This window comes from Labeo rohita, chromosome 7 (assembly GCF_022985175.1).
Source record: "Labeo rohita strain BAU-BD-2019 chromosome 7, IGBB_LRoh.1.0, whole genome shotgun sequence".
Classification (NCBI taxonomy): domain Eukaryota; kingdom Metazoa; phylum Chordata; class Actinopteri; order Cypriniformes; family Cyprinidae; genus Labeo; species Labeo rohita.
In genome coordinates this window covers 10,780,030-10,800,824 of record NC_066875.1, presented here as the reverse complement: position 1 = coordinate 10,800,824, position 20,795 = coordinate 10,780,030, and the positions used below count along the sequence as shown (strand labels likewise).

The window sequence follows — 20,795 nt, the reverse complement described above, 5'->3', positions numbered from 1 at the left end:
GGATGAACATTCCAATCAAATAAATTGAACTTTCAGATATAGTTTTATTTTGGATTTAGTTTCAGATCAGGATTAGAGAAAGGGAATTAGATGACAAGACTGGTGTTTTGGAACCAACAAAAGATTTAGATCCAGGAACACATCCTTCTTGATAAAAATCCCAGTCACCTGTGAAAGCCCTGTTGAAACAAGAAGCTTATTGAATACAAACTTGACAAATGGATTGAATGTGCATTTTTTAAGGCAATCATCAGAATGAAATCATTCTGTTTGATGAATATAAACATATTGTTTACACGAATGCTAAATAAAATGATCGAGTTGATGTGCGTGTTTATATGTCACAGGTTTCAAATCGGATTTCATTTTTTGACATTTGAACACTGCAAAAATATGCTGCAAAAATATGAGTTTCCTGTTTATTCAAGACAAGCATACTAGCAATTCACCTGCTTATTTTCTTTGTTTTAGAAAAGCTGAATAAATACTGATCGATTTCAGGTTCTAATTAGGAGACGACTGCACACAAAGCTTTGTGCTGTGTTGCTTATATTTATCAAGCAGTAAAAATGCCACTTCCTGCTCCCAAAACAAGCACCTGTGAATGAGAGTCTAAAGCAAGAACTGGTGGGACAACATTTGTGACATTATGACTGGATGAATTTTCAAATGACATGTCAGTAATTTACAGTTGAAGTCAAAAGTTTACATACACCTTGCAGAATCTGCAAAATGTTAATTATTTTACCAAAATAAGAGGGATCATAAGAAATGCATGTTGTTGTTTTTTTTGTTTAGTACTGACCTGATTAAGATATTTCACATAAAAGACGTTTACATATAGTCCACAAGAAAATATAGTAGTTGAATTTCTACTGTGTTTTTTTGTTTAGTGATCATTGTTCATGAGTGCCTGCTTGTCTTGAACAGTTAAACTGCCTGTCGTTCTTCACAAAAAAATCCTTTAGGCCCCACAAATTCTTAGGTTTTTCAGAATTTTTGTGTATTTGAACACTTTCCAACATTGACTGTATAAGTTTGAGATCCATGTTTTCACACTGAGGACAACTTAGAGACTCATATTCAAACTATTACAGAAGGTTCAAACACTCACTGATGCTTCAGAAGGAAACACGATGCATTAAGAACCAGGGGTGTAAACTTTTGAACAGAATGAAAATGTGTACATTTTTCTTATTTTGCCTAAATATCATATTTTTTCAGTTAGTACTGCCTTCAGACTTACACATTTCCCAGAAGACAAAATTAGTTAAATTTACCCTTATCTTAAAATTCAAAATGGTTTCACCCCCTCCCCACATCACTACATCACTGCATAAGCGTATAACTTTCCAGTTTCACCTTCCAATCTGATCAAGTGTTTACATTGACAGAATTACAAGTGGCTTTTTTTCTTTTTTTTTCCAGACTAGTCTGATTGCAAACACATTATTAGTGTCCATGTGAATGCAAATAATGAGAACAAGACCAAAGTATTATGTCCTCATTACATTCATACTACATAGAACACATATTTTTAACAGTCGGTATGTAATTACTGACTAAGAGAGTATGCAATTTCGGACTCAGCCCTAGATAATGTAATGTGACGTATGTATCAGTCTGTGATATTAATTGTTTTAATTGATCAAGGTATTCTTATTAAAGGCTTAGTTCACCCAAAAATGAAAATTCTGTCATTAATTATTTATGCTCATGTTGTTCCAAACCCATAAGACCTTCGTTCATCTTCAGAACACAAACTAAGATATTTTTGATGAGATCCTGGAGCTCTCTGACCCCGCACAGACAGCAACACAACTGACACGTTCAAGGCCCAGAAAGGTAGTGAGAACACTTACAAATTCTGTAATTTTATGAAGAAACAAAATACTATTTGTGCGCGAAGAAAACAAAAATAATGACTTTATTAAACTATTTCTTCTTCGACACCCATTCACAAGTGTACCACAACACATGCGTGTGGTGCTGCTGACGCAAGAGCCAGCGTTATGATGTCCATCTCTCTTAGTTCATCTTTTGTATATTCTGGTTCAAATAAGTAAGGGTGGGCAAAAAATTACAAGTCATCCTCTCTGTTGAAATCTTCAGACTGCTTTATGTACAGCATGTGTCTTCTTCTGCTTGTAAACAAGGCGCAGAGCATCTGTGTTTGACGTCCCGAACATGAACAGGGTAGTACTGCTGCTTTCTATGCAAGGTCAGAAAGCTCTCAGATTTCATTAAAAATATCTTAATTTGTGTTCCGAAGACGAACAAAGGTCTTACAGGTTTGGATGCATGAGGGTGAGTAATTAATGACAAAAAACAACAAAAAAAAACAAACAAACAAACAAAAAACAAAAAACAAACGAACAAACAAAAAAATACCATTACGAACATTAGAAACCATCAACTTTTAACCAATAAAACCTTTAAAGGGGGCATCGGATGCCCATTTTCCACAAGTTGATATGATTCTTTAGGGTCTTAATGAAAAGTCTATAATGTACTTTGATTAAAAATTCTCAATGGTAGTGTAAACAACACCCTTTTTACCTTGCCAAAATCAGCTCTGCAAAATTCATCCTGTTCTGGTCGAGGTTGCTTTAAATGTTAATGAGCTCTGCTCGCTCCACCCTCTCTTCTCTCAGTGGAGTGACGAGCCTGTTTACTTTAGCCACATTTAGCCGCGTTTAGCCGCTAAACTTGCTAACTAGCTCGTTTTTAGGAAAGGTGATCGCAAAGATTCATAAAAAACCCTAATACTCACTTCTGCTGTAAGTGAATCTGGATCACGAATGAGTCGCGCAAACATACACGGATATATGTAGATTGAGAAGTGCATTCCATTCACAACAAACGTAATCTACTGCATCTTCAGTGGCTCAGATGTCGGAAAATAAATGACGACCAAGTTCATTATTAGATCCAGCAACACAACACCTCAATCGCTCAATCTGAGATATTCTTGTCTAACTCACATCTCTGCTCCGGCATCGAAACAATGTAGGTCAGACTGTTGTAAGGCGGGTCTGAGGTAAGACGCTCATGTCAATCAACTATCGTGTGACACCACACTGACAGGCATCTGAGAATGGCTCGATTTGAAAAAGGGGATATTATTTTTACAGATTAATTAAAAACCACTGCATGGATTTTTATCATTATAGGGTGTTTGTGTACATACACTGCCAACACACATTAATGTTCACACAACATGTAAAACTGAACTTTGCATCCGATGAACACTTGACCTATGAAATGATCTCATGTAGTGTGTTTTGGGACATATTGCATTAGGATTTAGTGGTTTTAACAAGCCACCAATAGAAGCAACCAATTACAAGTACAATTCCCATTATAACCAGTAAAACCATTACAAATTCTGTGATGGTTTCTATTGTTTTTTTTGTTTTTTTTTTCAGCAGGGTATTCCTTTAAGTAATTATTCAACACTGATTGTGATGTTACCATTTTTCACTTTTCAGTAATTACTGTAATTACTGTTCTCCAGGAGAAAGACCATCCTGGACCAGCAGCTTCAGGTGGTTTTTGAACATGTTGGCTGGTCAACTACCTACTGACCAATCTGGTCTGACTAATAAACATTTAGTTTAAAAACAACTTGAGAACCCGAGTGAAAAATAAATATATTAAAATGTATTTAAAATACACTTATTTCATGCTAAGTATACTACAAATAAATTCACATATTATGCACTTACTTAAAATACCCTAATACTGTACTGCCCTGATATTAGTATACTAAACTGGTATACTTAAAGTCTGCTAAACAATTAATTTTGTACTTAAAGCACTTTAATTGTGTGAAAGTAGTGCTCTAACTAAAGTCCAACTAAAGATAAACTTAATTATATTTGATTGTACTAAAGTCAAACTATTGCAGGTATACTTTAGGTACACTTTAAATATTTTGCATTTAAAGATCGATATTATTTAAAGTTCATACAATCGTTATCAATAGTAATATTAAACCATATTTAGGCTTAATATAAAGAAATGTGCACTGTGCACAAGTAGTACTCCAAATAAAGTTTAATTACAATTTTTATATCAGTAAGCCTCAAGCGATATGTCAGTAAATATGTTAATAGACTTCAACTATAATAGACTCAGTATAAAATAAATGCATTTCAAATCCATTACCTTTTTACTAGGAAATGCTGTAAACGCATCCTCTTTGTGAATGCTGCTAATGATGCTTGATGAAGAAGAATGCGCTCTATGATTGTACTTGCACTTGAAACAAGTCAGACTTACAGTTGTGTCCCAATGCATCATCAAGACTGGGGATGGTATATAAGCAGATCTGGAAGCTGACGTGTGCCAAGAGGAAAATCAGACTGGTGCTGAAAAGGGCCTTGATGTAACGTCCAGTGTGTCCTGTAGAACGGAGAAGAAAAACACAAGGTTGGCACAAATCATTAAAAAAAAACAAAAAAACAACCTTCATTAATGAGGCCTGATAATTATTTTATGTCAAGGCTGCTAACTGATATGACAGTCAATATTAAATTAGCCTAGTTTCACCTCAAAATAAACCTGAGATTTAAAGGAGAACTCCACTTCCAGAACAACAATTTACAAATAATTTACTCACTCCCTTGTCATCCAAGATGTTCATGTCTTTCTTTCTTCAGTCATAAAGAAATTATGTTTTTTGAGGAAAACATTTCAGCATTTTTCTCCATATAATGGACTGGTATGGTGCCCCGAATTTGAACTTCCAAAATGCAGTTTAAATGCGGCTTTAAACAATCCCAAATGTGATTGTAAATGATCCCAGCCGAGAAAGAAGGGTCTTATCTAGTGAAACGATAGGTTATTTAAAATAATACAATTTATATACTTTTTAATGCCAAACACTCATCTTGTCTTACTCTGCCTGGACTGTTTTTTCCAGATAATGACAGTTAGGGTATGACGAAAAACTCCCATCTCATGTTCTCCCTCAACTTTGAAATCGTCCTATATTGCTGTTTTACCTTTTTTGTGAAGGGTGTTTGATCTTCTGTCCATGTTCACTTTGCAAAGACTGGGTCGGTACTTCTGCAGCGATGTAGGATGATTTTGAAATGATTTTTGAAGTTGAGGGAGAAAATACGATTGGAGTTTTGCAACATACCCTAACTGTCTTGAGTCGGAATACACAGAGTTCTGGGAGAGAAAGGCAAGACGAATGTTTGAGATTAAAAAGTATTTAAATTGTATTTTTTAAATGAAAATAACCGATCATTTCGCTAGATAAGACCCTTCTTCCTCGGCTGGGATCATTTACAACCGCATTTGGGATTGTTTGAAGCCACATTTAAACTGCATTTTGGAAGTTCAAACTCGGAGCACCATAGCAGTCCATTATATGGAGAAAAATGCAGAAATGTTTTCCTCAAAAAATATAATTTCTTTACGACTGAAGAAAGAAAGACATGAACATCTTGGATGACAAGGGGGTGAGTACATTATATGTGAACCTTGTTTTGGAAGTGGACTTCTCCTTTAAAGCCCATATAAGGTTGACATTTTAATAAAACTTTAAAAAAGTCCATAGACGCAATATGTGTCAACTACCCATCGGTTGCCATAACAATAGCTTTACAGGCTTTGTAGAAACCCTTGTAATATTTAATTGCAACATTTACATTGCAGCCACCCAAAGATGGGATTTCTAACAATGTTTTTCCAACAACGCAGCAGTATAGGAGCAAAATGAGCACATGTGTGAGTGTTTAACTTTTGCGAGAATTAGGAAAATGCAATGCCAGGCCCAGCTATTCTAATCATGGTAGGACTGTCAAAACACACTTTTTTGCTGTGGCTGAAAAACCATTTCTGCTAAAGTACACTACACGAGTAAAGAGCACTGGAACGTCCACTGTAAAGACGTACAAACTAGAGCTACAACAGGTCACTGTTAGGGCAGAGTTTTTATTTTTGTTTTAAAGAGAGTTTTGACTTTGTAGTAATATAGGGAAGGGCTAGTTTTCAAACTCATTTGGACCGAACTCATGCCTTCAGTTGAGAATGTATTTACTATGGAGAATTATGGGTACTTACAAAGGACTTCTTTTATAGAGCGCACAACACTTTTAACACGAGTGTATGCATAACTAGTGTTAGTGAGGCACAGTGAAGGTTTATATAAGGCGGTAGCTCAATTATTGCTTCTTACTAAGGAAACACTACTGGTATTGCTCACCATTAACCTCAAATTTTGCACCTTATTGAATAAACATGTTCTTTTTTTTATTTTAAAGCTAATTTTAGTGCCTTTTTCTTTTGAGTACCTGACTGTAATACAAATACATGCTGTGGCAGGTCTATTAGTTTGCAGATCTATTACTATAACACTTAGTGCGCAGATCTATTACTATAACACTTAGTGCACAGATCTATTTTGACATATTAATTTCAGAAATGACTCACTGACTAATGTTAGCATTCCCAGAACTTTTATTTAACTTGTGAAAGAATTATATATATTCAGAAAGCAAGCAAAGACTCCCCCATCTAGGGCCCTATGATGTCTGCGATGGGGAAAACGCGGAATCCAGTCATAAAAACGTAATTTACAGTTTAAAGCGGAATGTCACAGAATTGATCAAAGTTTGGACTAATTAATCAAAAGTAGGTCATTACACTTAAATCAATTTGCGATATGGACTAGTATGTGTAAATATTAAGCCCTAGAAAAAGAATTAAATATGAATCCTGCATGTTCTATGTGTCTCCCGGTCGGCACAGAGGCCCAGTTTTGTTTACTACTCATATTGAAGCGTGCTTGACTGCTCTGAGAGTCACTTCATGAACATTTTGCCGTTTCATTTGATTAACACTAGCGTCATATCATATACACACAGAAATCTAAAGGAATTCACGACAATCCGTCAAAATAAAAGCTCAGTTTAACTTGAAGACACTTGAAGAATGTACGTGATACTACTACTACTACTGTTAAAAAATAAAACTTTATTTTTTAAAAAATAATCATACAATATATCTTCCATGTTTAAATTTTAATAGTAAATCCCATTCATTTGCCAAAAAATAAAATGTGTTTTAATTTTTATTAATTAAAAGATAAATTAAATCAATGTTTTATGCCTTCATTTGATAACCAGAAACAAATTTAAATACACAACAGAGAATTTCTGAGGGGAAAAAAAACAACAACATTTCATAAGGCTATTGTAAGAATAAATAAAAGTTGTTTTATGCATTCAAATAATTAGACATGCTAAAACAATAACAATAAAACAAAAACATTACAGAAAAAATAAAACATTTAATTGAGCTCCAATTTTTGATGTTATTGATGTAAATTGATGTTAAATTCCATGATTTTAATTAATTAGACATGTTTTTTGATTAATAATATTCCATTTAACCATGGAGGCAACACAGTCTATTTTTGTTTTTGTTTTTTTTAAATAAAATGAGAAACTTTTTTAATTGATCAATGCTATCTCAGTAAAGAAGTCGTCAAACACTAATAAATGGAATTACAAAAAAGGTGGTCACATGAGCCATAGGGGTCCATTTTGTTTCCACTTTCAGGACATGTGCACATGTCACATGACTCCATATTTTCTCCAACGAAAAGTGCACTTTTTATCAATTTTCATCCATATAATTGCAGACAAAAAAATCTGAGTCACCTTCACTGGTTAGTAAAGTAGTATTTTCAAAAACTTTACAAAATATATCATCAAATATATCATAGGAAATTACAAAATACTGCATGTTGCCTCAAGGTAACATTGTACCATAATGGAATCACATATGGCCATACCAGGCTTATAGAATAGAATACATGTATATTATATTTGTAAGGAAAAAAGTTAGAATTATCTAAATGTTTTTGCATTTTTGCATGATATTGTAATGCATTTATAAGAATTGTAATTCATATACAATATCTGCACATATTCTGTTGAGAGGAAGTGCTTCCTCAGCTTTTACAAGCAGTGAGGAGTCATTAGTGAGGAAGGAGATTTCACATTTATGTGCTTGTGTGTGTATGTGCATGTTTGTAAGGATAAGGTGCATATTAGCATAAGGTTTTGATCATTTTAAATTTTTTACTTCAAAAAAACACTAATTATAATGTTTTGGTATGATAACAGATATGACAGTTTGGTTATACTTGTGATCCACGATGGTACAGTGTTGCCTGAAAACAACACGTGGGTATGAAATCTTACTTTTTGTTAAATATGAGATGTACAATACATCAAAAATGTGATAAATCTGTGATAAATCAGAAATTGATGTTTTAAATAAATGTATTAATTTTCTGCATGAAAATATCAAATGTTTCATTTTGTCCGTTGTGGTACAATGTTGCCGTGAGACAACAAACTTAAAAAATATATGCAAATTAAAAAAATAATAAAAATGTTTATTGATATTGTTATAGTGTCCAATTTTAAACATCACAAATAATTTTTTCCTCATTGGTATCATATTGCGTACCGTAGAGGGTTAAAAAGAGTCCAGAAAAATTTAAATGGAAAAAAATGAAATGCTGAAAAAACGGAATTTGGAAAAAAATTAATTGGATTCAATGAGCCCTACCCATAAAATTTCATTCACATCCATACCACAAATGGCCACAGTAAAGTTTAAGACTTAGGGTTAGTAATAGTGCCTTAGTAAGCACTACTTATAGGAAGAGAAAAAAAAAAAAGCTGCACTACAGCCTGGAAAGAGTACCACCTGAGGTCTGTGGTTATACTTTACTGTAAAACACTGATGGAAATGCACCGCCACATAATGTAACCTGTAAAATAAAGGTTTTACTGGACAGATGGGCCACCCCACTGCTTGGGCCTTTCAAGTTGTTCTGCTTAATGCAAACTGCACTTTAAATTCCAGAATATTTGTGAAAACGGATAGACGTTTTCTGGCTAGACGAGGTGAGTGAGGACACCTGGGTAAGAATGAACACTCGACACACAGAGAGACCTCTGCAAAGCTGTATTTGTCTTTCCAGTTTGTTTTGGCATTTTCTCTGGTTTGTTTCCAGCGAAATTCAATGAAAGGACACTTCAGCACTTGCCGCAGATAGCAGCGCTGCTGTTTACCTCTAACCAGTTACGCCTTATAGCGAGAGTGTGAAATCTGTGGGACCATTATGAGATTTTCTGCAGAACAGGATGACTGTGATGTCTTGTGTTTTGACACGTGTAGCCATGATTGTTTTAACAAGAATCACTTGACATAGCTCCATAGACCCCAAAATGGTGTAGAGTTACTCAGTGACTATGGAAAGAATAACAGCCTGCCTTACCAAACCAAGCAAGAGGATTTACACATCAGCTGTGGGATATTTTTTTACACAATTTTAAAGGTTGTCCTGTAGTTAAACACAGTGTTTTCTTGGCGTATAACCACAATGTAATACAATCAGAGATCATTGGATTTTTAGTATTCTCAGTGTTAAATAAATACACATTTAATTTGATCACCAAATTGAAAGCACTCTTAGGGCGTTTTCACACTTGGCTCATTTGGAGTGTTTGTTTCAGAACCTGTTGTGTCTTCTTCCGTGGTTCGGTTAACTAAGGCATATCAGACCGGCACCAAAATCATTACAAGATTGGCTAAAAGAGGTGAACTAGACGGAATGAGGTTTTTCATATAAACAAATATTGCATGCAAGTCCAGTAATCATACTGTATATATAGCAGTTTGATTTTCTGTTAAAATGTTTTATTGTTTGACACTTCAAATTTGAACTCATTGCAAAATCCGCATGGGAAAATGTTCTGCTTCTGGTGAAAATCCCACTCGTGTGTATTCCTAATGAAATGGCTAGACGACCTTAAGGATTTTCAAAACTTTACAATCACAGAATTTAATGCAAAATCAAGCAAACTCTACATTATTTGCTGCAGCTTGCATTTTTTCTGCAATTTTTCAGCAACAAAAATATTAACCTGAGAGGGAAATAGTAAAATTAGCTAATAAAGATCCATAATACTAATTTTTTACCACTGTATTGCAGAGAATTCTGTTTTAAAGTAAGCAGGAATAAACTGACAATACAGAGCACCAGGACACCCATTTATATACAAGTGTTTTAAAAGGAAAGAAAAGTTCTGACATGAGGCCAAATAATAAAATATTTAATAAAAATGTGTTTAATATAATATGTAATATTTTCAAGTGATCTCTCCCAATCATTCATTCACAACTCGTTTCAAACTGTTCACTTCCAAAAACACAAAAAAGGCTGTGCAATGGATCCAACGCCTTGTTTATATATACAGTTGAAATCGGAAGTTTACATACACCTTGCAGAACCTTGCAGAATTATTTTACCAAAATAAGAGGGATCATACAAAATGCATGTTATTGTTCATTTAGTACTGATCTGAATAAGAGATTATCACATAAAAGACATTTACATATAGTCCACAAGAGAAAGTAATAGCTGAATTTATGAAAATGACCCTGTTCAAAAGTTTACATATGCTTGATTCTTAACACGGTGTTGGTACCTGAATGATTCACAGCTTTTTTTTTGTTTGTTTGTTTATTTTTTTAGCGATGAGTCCGTTGTTTGTCCTGAACACTGTCCACTGTTCTTCAGAAAATCCTTCAGGTCCCACAAATTCTTTGCTTTTTTTAGCTTTTTTGTGTATTTGAACCGTTTCCAACAATGACTGTATGATTTTGAGATCAATCTTTTCACACTGAGGGCAACTGAGGCACTCATATGCAACTATTACAGAAGGTTCTAATGCTCACTGATGCTTCAGAAGGAAGCACAATGCATTAAGAGCCAGGGGTGTAAACTTTTGAACTTTTTGAATTTGAAAATTAGGGTAAATTTCACTTATTTTGTCTTCTGGGAAACATGTAAGTATCTTCTGTAGCCTCTGAAGGGAAGTACTAAACAAAAAATATGATGTTTAGGCAAAATAAGAAAAATGTACACTGCCCTCCAAAAGTCTGGAAACAACCCTGGCAAAGTGTGGTTTTGGATGATATCAACATAAATCCTTATCATTTGGTGCAAATACATTAGTAAGTTGACATTATCATTGAAGACCAGCAATAATAATTTTCATTTTTATTAAATCATAATGTCAATATATACATGTCAAAGTCAGACATGCCCCTTTGCCAGCTGTGATGCCTGGTTACTGGTTTAAACATGGTGCAGGTTTTTAAAAGATTTTTGGGTCAGCACACCTTAATAGCTTCAACAATTGATTGCCACTTAAGTTTAGAATACAATGAATTTAGGGCCAGATTATGCAGATCTGTAATAGCTGCTAATGGTGGACATTTTGATGAATCGAAAATCAAAATCAAAAAGTTTTTTTTATGTATAAACTGTTTATGTAATACAATGTGTTTTCGTAGTTTGTGTTGTCCCTGTTGTCAGTGCAAAATTATCACAAATTAAAAAGGATTCGTGCCAATATTCTCCAAAACCCCACTTTTCTAGGGTGTTTCCAAACTTCTGGAAGGCAGTGTATACATTTTCATTCTGTTCAAAAGTTTACACCCCTGGCTCTTAATGCATTGTTTTTCTATCTGAAGCATCAGTGAGCATTTGAACCTTCTGTAATAGTCTCTCAGTTGTCCTCAGTGTGAAAAGATGGATCTCAAAATCATACAGTCATTGTTGGAAAGGGTTCAAATACAAAAAATGCTGAAAAACCAAAGAATTTGTGGGACCTGAAGGATTTCAGAAAACAGCTGGCAGTTTAACTGTTTAGGACAAACAGACTCATTAACAACTATCACAAAAACATTTTGCAGATTCTGCAAGGTGTATGTAAACTTCTGGTTTCAACTGTATGTATATATATATATATATATATATATATATATACACATACACATACATATACATATATACACATACATATACATATATATATATATATATATATATATATATATATATATATATATATATATATATATATATATATATATGTGTGTGTATGTATGTATTCTAGAGATTTAATGATACTATTAAAATACAACATAATTTTGCACATAATATATGCTGGTCTCAATGATGCCTGATTTCACCAGTATATTAGATATAAATACGTTTTAATTTAAATATGTTTTGGTGAATGCAATCACTTACATTACCACTATGAACTGGAAAAAATAAAAAAAATAAAACAAAATTACAACAACAGACAATTTAATTGTTAAACTTTAAAAACCTAAAATAATTTGTAATATTTAAAATTGGTAGAATATCAGTGTCACTGTAGTATATCAGTGTCATTTGCTGCAGCAAATTCAGTAATTTTAAGCCATAAAAAAATTTAAAAAAAGTCCCACAAAGTCCTGGTGGTACTGATATGCAAAGATACTTGTGTTTTCAGTAGTCACATACAGTACAAAGAAAAAAAGTGTTTCCTTATACAGGCCAATATCACTTTTCTTGATAAATTCTAAGGAAAATTTGATACTTTTAGCCATGAATTTTAAAAGGCTTAATCTGGAGGCTTTCATTGGCTTTGTGCCGCATCAGTGTGAGCATTTATTCTTGTCCTAGTATTTATACAAGCTTCTAATCCTAATTATTTGAACTTTAACATGAATGATACCTCAAACTGTGTGGCTTGTTGGGGGAGGTGTGCTTTTACTTTTGCATTCTAATAATGCAAAAAAAAATTAAAAATACATGTACTAATAAGAGAAAGCTGATGTTTATGTATTATTCACACAGTGATGTCATTTGTTAATAATCAGATTAGGTTTTTCTTCAAATGTTATATACAAGTTAATGAAACTGCATTCTAAAACAAATAATGCATGATGATGATAAACTACTGTCCCCAAGAGTATCTTAAGGAAGTCATTGTTGGTACAAAGAGCGGAGCTTACGTAAGTCTCTGAAGTAACTGGTGGGACTAGAACCCGAGTTCTGACCCTGGCAGCTGGGGGCACGTGGCAGACACACCCCAGAGAGCCCTGCTGCTCTCCAGAATTTTCCTATCCCACATACAGCGGTGGGAAAGCATGCGGAAAGTCTCATCGCCCCCACATACCAGTGTGCATTTGTTTGGAAAATGTAGAACAACACAGCCATTACTAATTAAACCACTTCAAATAATCATTAATGAAAATTTACAAGCATAATACACAATATCTTGATCAAAAAATGGTATCATCCAAGAAGGAATAAACTAAACAGACTACATAAATAATATGTGACCCTGGACCACAAAACCAGTCTTAAGTCACTGGGGTTTATTTGTAGCAATAGCCAAAAATACAATGTATGGGTCAAAATTATTGTTTTTTCTTTTATGGCAAAAATCATTAGGAAATTAAGTAAATATCATATTCCATTAAGATATTTTGTCAAATTCCTACTGTAAATGTATGAAAACTTAATTTTTGATTAGTCATATACATTGTTAAGAACATTATTTGAAGAACTTTAAAAGGCAATTTTCTCAATATTTTGATTTTTTTGCACCCTCAGATTCCTGATTTTTAAATAGTTGTATCTTGGCCAAATATTGTCCTATCAAAACAAACTATACATCAATGAAAAGCTTATTTATCTCAATTTTGAAAAAATGACCCTTATGACTGGTTTTGTGATCCAGGGTCACATATATAATGGCTACCAAATAATTTAGGTGTGTTGATCAGGTTTTGCATAATGTTAACAAAATGGTAACAATAAATAATTATATTTTTGCTTTAACATACAATCCTAGTTGCACAGAGACTATGCACATCATTTTAAATTAATCCCAATTGGATTCCCAGGATGGACTTTTTCTCATTGATATCCTATTTCACTCAGGAAAACACATTAGAGAAACAAAATGGATTGTGATTATTTCATATCACTCTCATAATCTTCTTAAGGCATTTCCATGCTTTTAACCCTCATCATGTGTTAAGTTAACCATCACATTGGACCTTTGAGTTTGGAGAACGATATTACCAATTGTGCATGCAATATGCATTAGACAGCATAAAAGCAGTCCGTGGGTGTGCCGTCCGAGACACAGTACACTTTTAAAAATAAAGGTGCTTTACAATGCCATAGAAGAACCTCACACATTGTGCAGCTCTGCACATTTTCGCTCCAACCCTAATCAAACACACCTGATCCAGCTAATCAAGGTCTTCAGGATTACTAGAAACTCCAATCAGGTGTGAGTTGGAGCTGGTTGGAGCTAAACTCTGCAGAGCTGCGGACCTCCAGGAATTGAGCTCGAGACCTCTGGTCCAAATGGTTCCATAAAGAACCTTTAACATCTGAAGAACCTTTCTGTTTCACAAAAGGCTCTTTGTGGCCAAAGAAGGTTCTTCAGATTATAAAAAGGTGAAAGAGATGATTCTTTAAAGAACCTTTGACTGAATGGTTCTTTGTGGAACCAAAAATGGTTCTTCTATGGCACTGCTGTGACAAACCTTTTGAAGCACTTTTGAGTGTAGGCCTGTATCACAGTGGTTGATTACCGGAAGTGCTGCTCAAAGCAGTGTATCTCTACTTCCGTTTTACCTTCACATTGGAAACTTCTCAGGAAAATGCAGGAACAGTTTGAAATATTAATGAATAGTGCATTTCCAGAATAAAAATTACCTGATAATTTACTCACCCCCGTGCCATCAAAGACGTTCATGTCTTTCCTTCTTCAGTCGAAATGAATGTTTTTGAGGAAATTATTCCAGGATTTTTCTCCATATAGTGGACTTCAATCGGAGCCAAAGGATTGAGGTTCGAACTGCAGTTTCAATGCAGCTTCAAAGGGTTCTACACAATCCTAGCCAACAAATAAGGGTCTTATCTAGTGAAACGATCTGTCGTATTCTAAAATTAAAAAATGATATACTTTTTAACAACAAATGCTCGTCTTGCACTAGCTCAACAAAGTGAACATGCAAAGAAAGTCAAACTACCTTTACAAAAAAAAAGGTAAAACAACAAAGTCAGATGACTTTAAAATTGGAAAAAAAAAAAAAGATAGATTTTTTTTACTCTACCCTAACTTTTTAACCAGAGTACACAGATGAAGAACTAACCGTGCATGATTTTTCCAGCATGATTACCTAATGCACGGACATGCCTCGCAGAGCTAGTGAAAGATGAGCATTTGTGGTTAAAAAGTATATCAATTTTTATTTTTATTTTTTTTAGAAAATGACTGATCATTTCTCTAGATAAGACCCTTATTCCTCAGCTGGTATCATGTAGAGCTGCAATGTGGACTTTCAACCCATTAGCCACCATTGAAATCCACTCTATTGAGAAAAAAAAACAAAAAAAAACAGGAATGTTTTCCTCAAAAACCTTAATTTCTTTTTGACTGAAAAAAAGAAAGACATAAACATCTTGGATGGCATGAGGTGAATAAATGATCAGGAAATCCTTTAATGTACTTACAGTCAGGTTCTTTTTCTAATGTCAGTGATTATAGTTTCATTCTGTATTAACTGCCTTTGTTGGGATCTAGCAGCAACCGTAGCAATATAGACTTACTTTCAGTATGTAACCATTACGTGTAATAGGTACTTGAAATCTTTTCACTTAATTTAGTTTGTCATTCCCTGGATGATTTACTTGATTTATTACATTTGTTGCGGTTATGATTGTAATGAGTACACTGTGTAAATTCTCTGTATAAATATATTTCTATGCAAGTGTATCTTCTCACATTACATTGCAAGTTTCATATCGATAAATGAAAGTGGTCTGAAAATATGAACCCAATAACCCAATATTACTCAGTTCATTTGTTTTATTTTGAAACAATACACGTGCTACTGGACTACGCTCTTAAAAATAAATGTTCCAAAAGGGTGTTTTTGCAGTGATGCCATAGAAGAACCATATTTAGTTCCACAAAGAACCTTTCAGGGACGACTCCATAGATGTTCAAGGTTCTTCATGGAACCATCAATGCCAATAAAAACCTTTATTTTTAAGAGTGAATGGACATCTACAATTCCTCCATTTAATTTGACCACAAAACCAGTCACAAGGGTCAATTTTTTTAAACTGAGATTTCTACATCATCTGAAAGCTGAATAAATAAGCTGTGATAGAACAATATTTGGCCGAGATACAACTATTTGAAATCTGGAATCTGATGGTGCGAAAAAAAATCTAAATATTGAGAAAATCGCCTTTAAAATTCTTCAATGAAATCTCATTGATCGGTACATTCGTTTGAGATGCCAGATGCCTTGCCTTAAACACAGATGAGAGTAGATACTACAGCCATCTTCTAACCGTATTTATGACAGATGTACAAGTGTCTGGATGTGCTCCATGCTGCTTCACTATGCTGGCAGAAGTAAGAAGAATACACTGCTTCGAGTCACGTGTCGTCATTGTGAAAAAGGTCTATTCAGTGACAGCCATTCTTTAGCATCTGCAAAAGCAGTTATTACTGTCTTTCTAGAAGTAGGCCGAAGGTAACCAGGTCTGCAAGCAGAGCAAATCATTCTGAACTTAATAAACCGAAAATCCTAATAATTAAGGAAACTGTGACTACAAATGCGAATTTGACCTAAGTGTACCCAGCCTAACATTTCGCAGTGGTGATCTACATTTTCCTACAGCCGCCTTCTACTCCTAAGCCTCTGATTGTTCACAACTGGCTTGGCCTTCCCCGGATTTCCCGGCCACAGAATGTGTAGCTAATCGACAGTAGGAAAAAAGCAAGATGGTTTTCATTAAAACCATTAATATTGTTCGATGTCAGGTTTCGTTTTACTGTGGCTGGCAGTTGCAGGGAGTTTCTGAGCAGGAGTTCTCACAGTGCCAGATTATGCCTTGTTTACAAGGGATGTAGATGACCGTCATTTGAGTCACATCTTCCCAGCGCTTGCTGCAAGCCTCCCTTGAGAGCACTGAGTGCACTAACGTCCAGAGAGCGGAAAGCAAATCTTGTAGCTGTAGGAATTCCACACCTCTGTAACGGAGGTAGAGCAAGGTGAAGCAATCTACACATTTCTTAGTTCTCTGTCAAAACAATAAAGCTAATCCTCAGACATAAGGAATGTAACTGACGACCTTTGAAAACAAAAAAGGAAAAGTGGGATGATTAGTGTGTGTGGGAGGGAGAGAAGTTCAATCTGCTATAGAAATAGACCAAAAAAAAAAACGATACTGACATCAGACTCTGAAGATGACGGATTGAGGTTAGGTATAAATGTTGAAAACTGAGGAACTGTATTCCTAGATTTTTTCTTTTTGTTTTTAATTAAAGGAGAAGTCCACTTCCAGAACAAAAATTTAAACTGAGAATCTATTAAAATCGAGAAATTGTAGATGGTAAAATGTGTGCAGTAGTTATTTTTGACGTCTGAATCCACCTTTTGCCGAACTTTTTTTTTCTCCCTTTTTAAATCTCATATCACATCGGAAAGGCATTAATGGCATTAAAGAAAATAATCGAAAAGTTGAAAATAAGGTAGGTCTGGGGAGGGCTCTATTATCCCAATAAAGTGGCATCCATTAATTAAAATTAGAATTTACAGTCAATACGTTATTATTGCATACTGTTTTATAATGTACTACAATACTGAGGTACAGATAATTGCCACTATTTGCACTAAGCAGTATAAATAGCAGAAAATCCTGCTAATTTAACAGTGTAAACAGAATCCATTGCTATTTGCACTTAGAGTAAATAGCCTCTATCACTAGTGCAAATAGCCGCTGCCTATAAAATAGCATCTGCTAAATGACTAAATGTAAATGTCAATGTTTAATGTGTCTTTGACACAAGAACTTCTATGACAAGAGTGCATTTACTTCCTACCAATAACAAGGGTCGTGAGTTCTATCTTTTTTCTTTTAATCCTGCCCTCACAATGTAAAAAAGGCCTATAGACAATCACTGTGGTCTTGCTATTTGGTCACCCGTTCTAATAAATAATAACTCATAAATCATTCCACTTAGGCCACATTCACACTGTCAGTTTTTGGGATTGACAACTGCATTTACTTACAGGTGTGAGTCTCAAAATGTCTCGTTCACACAGCAGCTTACAGTTGCTTTTCTTGTCTGACCAAACTGTCTGTATGAACATGCAACAGGAGTCAAGCCTGTATTGCTTACAAGTAACCTCAGCAACAGTGACCAAAATAATATCAAAGATGGTGACGTCTGTAAAACAAAAAAGTAATATCAGTTTCTGACACGACAAGAGTCCGCCGTGCACAGCATACAAAACTGCCGGAAGGGAGCGGCTCCGGTGGAGACGGGATATAAACTTTCAGATGACACACAATCATTTCTCCATCACCGTAAGTTAACGAAAACCATCTCAACAAATTAGAACACAGTGACATGCCAATCAGCTAATCAACTCAGAACACCTGCAAAGGTTTCCTGAGCCTTCAAAATGGTCTCTCAGTTTGGTTCACTAGGCTACACAATCATGGGGAAGACTGCTGATCTGACAGTTGTCCAGAAGACAATCATTGTTACCCTTCACAAGGAGGGTAAACCACAAACATTTATTGCCAAAGATGCTGGCTGTTCACAAAGTGCTGTATCTAAGCATGTTAAAAGAAAGTTGAGTGGAAGGAAAAAGTGTGGAAGAAAAAGATGCCCAACCAACCAAGAGAACCGCAGCCTTGAGAGGCTTGTCAAGCAAAATCGATTCAATAATTTGGGTGAACTTCACAAGGAATGGACTGAGGCTGGGGTCAAAGCATCAAGAGCCACCACACACAGACGTGTCAATGAATTTGGCTACAGTTGTCATATTCCTCTTGTTAAGCCACTCCTGAACCACAGACAACGTCAGAGGCGTCTCACCTGGGCTAACCCTGGTGAAAAAACCAGCATGTGCTGGTAGCTATGTTTTGATGCTGGGATGCTGGTTAGGTATGTTTTGATGCTGGTTTAAGCTGGTCCTTAGCTGGTTTATGCTGGTCCTTTGCTGGTTTATGCTGGTCATGTTGCTGGTCAAGGACCAGCATAAACCAGCAAAGGACCAGCATAAACCAGCAAAAGACCAATCAAAACATAGGTACCAGCATATGCTGGTTTTTTCACCAGGGAAGGAGAAGAAGAAATGGACTGCTGCCCAGTGGTCCAAAGTCCTCTTTTCAGATGAGAGCAAGTTTTGTATTTCATTAGGAAACAAAGGTCCTAGAGTCTGGAGGAAGGGTGGATAAGCGCATAGCCCAAGTTGCTTGAAGTCCAGTGTTAAGTTTCCACAGTCTCTGATGATTTGGGGTGCAATGTCATCTGCTGGTGTTGGTCCACTGTGTTTTTTGAAAACCAAAGTCACTGCACCCGTTTACCAAGAAATTTTAGAGCACTTCATGCTTCCTTCTGCTGACAAGCTTTTTAAAGATGCTGATTTCATTTTCCAGCAGGAGTTGGCACCTGCCCACACTGCCAAAAGCACCAAAAGTTGGTTAAATGACCATGGTGTTGGTGTGCTTGACTGGCCAGCAAACTCACCTGACCTGAACCCCATAGAGAATCTCAAGAGGAAAATGAGAAACAAGAGACCAAAAAATGCAGATGAGCTGAAGGCCACTGTCAAAGAAACCTGGGCTTCCATACCACCTCAGCAGTGCCACGCCAAATTGAGGCAGTAATTAAAGCAAAAGGAGCCCCTACCAAGTATTGAGTACATATACAGTAAATGAACATGCTTTCCAGAAGGCCAACAATTCACTAAAAATGTTTTTTATTGGTTTTATGAAGTATTCTAATTTGTTGAGATAGTGAATTGGTGGGTTTTTGTTAAATGTAAGCCAAAATCATCACAATTAAAAGAACCAAAGACTTAAACTACTTCAGTCTGCGTGCACTGAATTTATTTAATACACAAGTTTCAAAATTTGAGATGAATTACTGAAATAAATGAATTTTTCCATGACATTCTATTTTATTGAGATGCACCTGTATATTCTACAGACCAGATTCCTTAATTTATATAATTTTATACAGTACAGTTTTAGTTAATGACAGGGTGAAATTCACTTATATTTTCTTTTTTCAGATGCATGCAACTGCCATGAACAGAAATATTAATGGATGGATCTCTAGGTGAGATTCTCTGGCACAACTATCTGGTGCTAGAAGAGGAACAAATCTGTATTTCTTGCAGTGGTCACGAGGCACAATTAGTCTGAGTACTGTTATTATGCCACTCCTCATGGCCACATACTTCTGTTATGAGTGTGGATGTCCTCACAGCTAGTGGTTCTTTTACATAGAGCATCAAACCATCATCCACTTTTCAGCACCTTGTTAAGCCCAGTTATCAAATACATACTGCCAACACCTTTGTTTCCAGGAGTCCTGCCTCTTAAACAGGAAGTGGCTGTGATGATCACCTGCTATGAGCTTGAGAGCTATGGACTAAAGCTCTAAGATAAATGGCTGCTTTCCTGTCACCGATGTGCCTGCCAAAGCCTCAAAGCTGGATCCAATCCCTGAACCCTACACATTACATAGTAAGGTGCTCGTATGGGGAAAAAGCAATGCAAACCGCTTCTGAGAGCCAAAGAACCTTTTATTTATTGTATAATCGTTTGGGCTTTGTAGATCTCTGTGGTATTGTGATGTCTTATACTACAGGAATGAATGGGTTGTGGTTTATAATGGATTCCTCTATTATCAAGGTCAGTCAAGCTGTGGTTTGGCAAAATGACTGCTAGTCTCTAGTTCCCGGCCATACTAGACAGAGAGGAATAGTTTTAGATCGATAGTACTGTTTATTGTATCATTACAGAAAATATGTATATAATAAAAAATAAATAATACATATTGATAATAAATATATTT

The 20,795-nt window shown here is 35.3% G+C and overlaps 2 protein-coding genes across 2 annotated transcripts in view; one reads left to right on the top strand and one right to left on the bottom strand.

The window, feature by feature from the left end:
- The window catches only part of LOC127168555 (uncharacterized), a 280,503-nt gene that overhangs the window by 39,449 nt on the left and 220,259 nt on the right, over positions 1–20,795 (top strand). The gene's annotated exons all lie outside the window — the stretch shown is intronic.
- Positions 1–20,795, bottom strand: part of piezo1 (piezo-type mechanosensitive ion channel component 1) — a 119,484-nt gene that overhangs the window by 63,076 nt on the left and 35,613 nt on the right. The window contains exon 3 of the mRNA XM_051115327.1: positions 4,285–4,407. Coding sequence (XP_050971284.1) covers positions 4,285–4,407 — 123 coding nt within the window. The remainder of the gene's footprint in view (positions 1–4,284; positions 4,408–20,795) is intronic.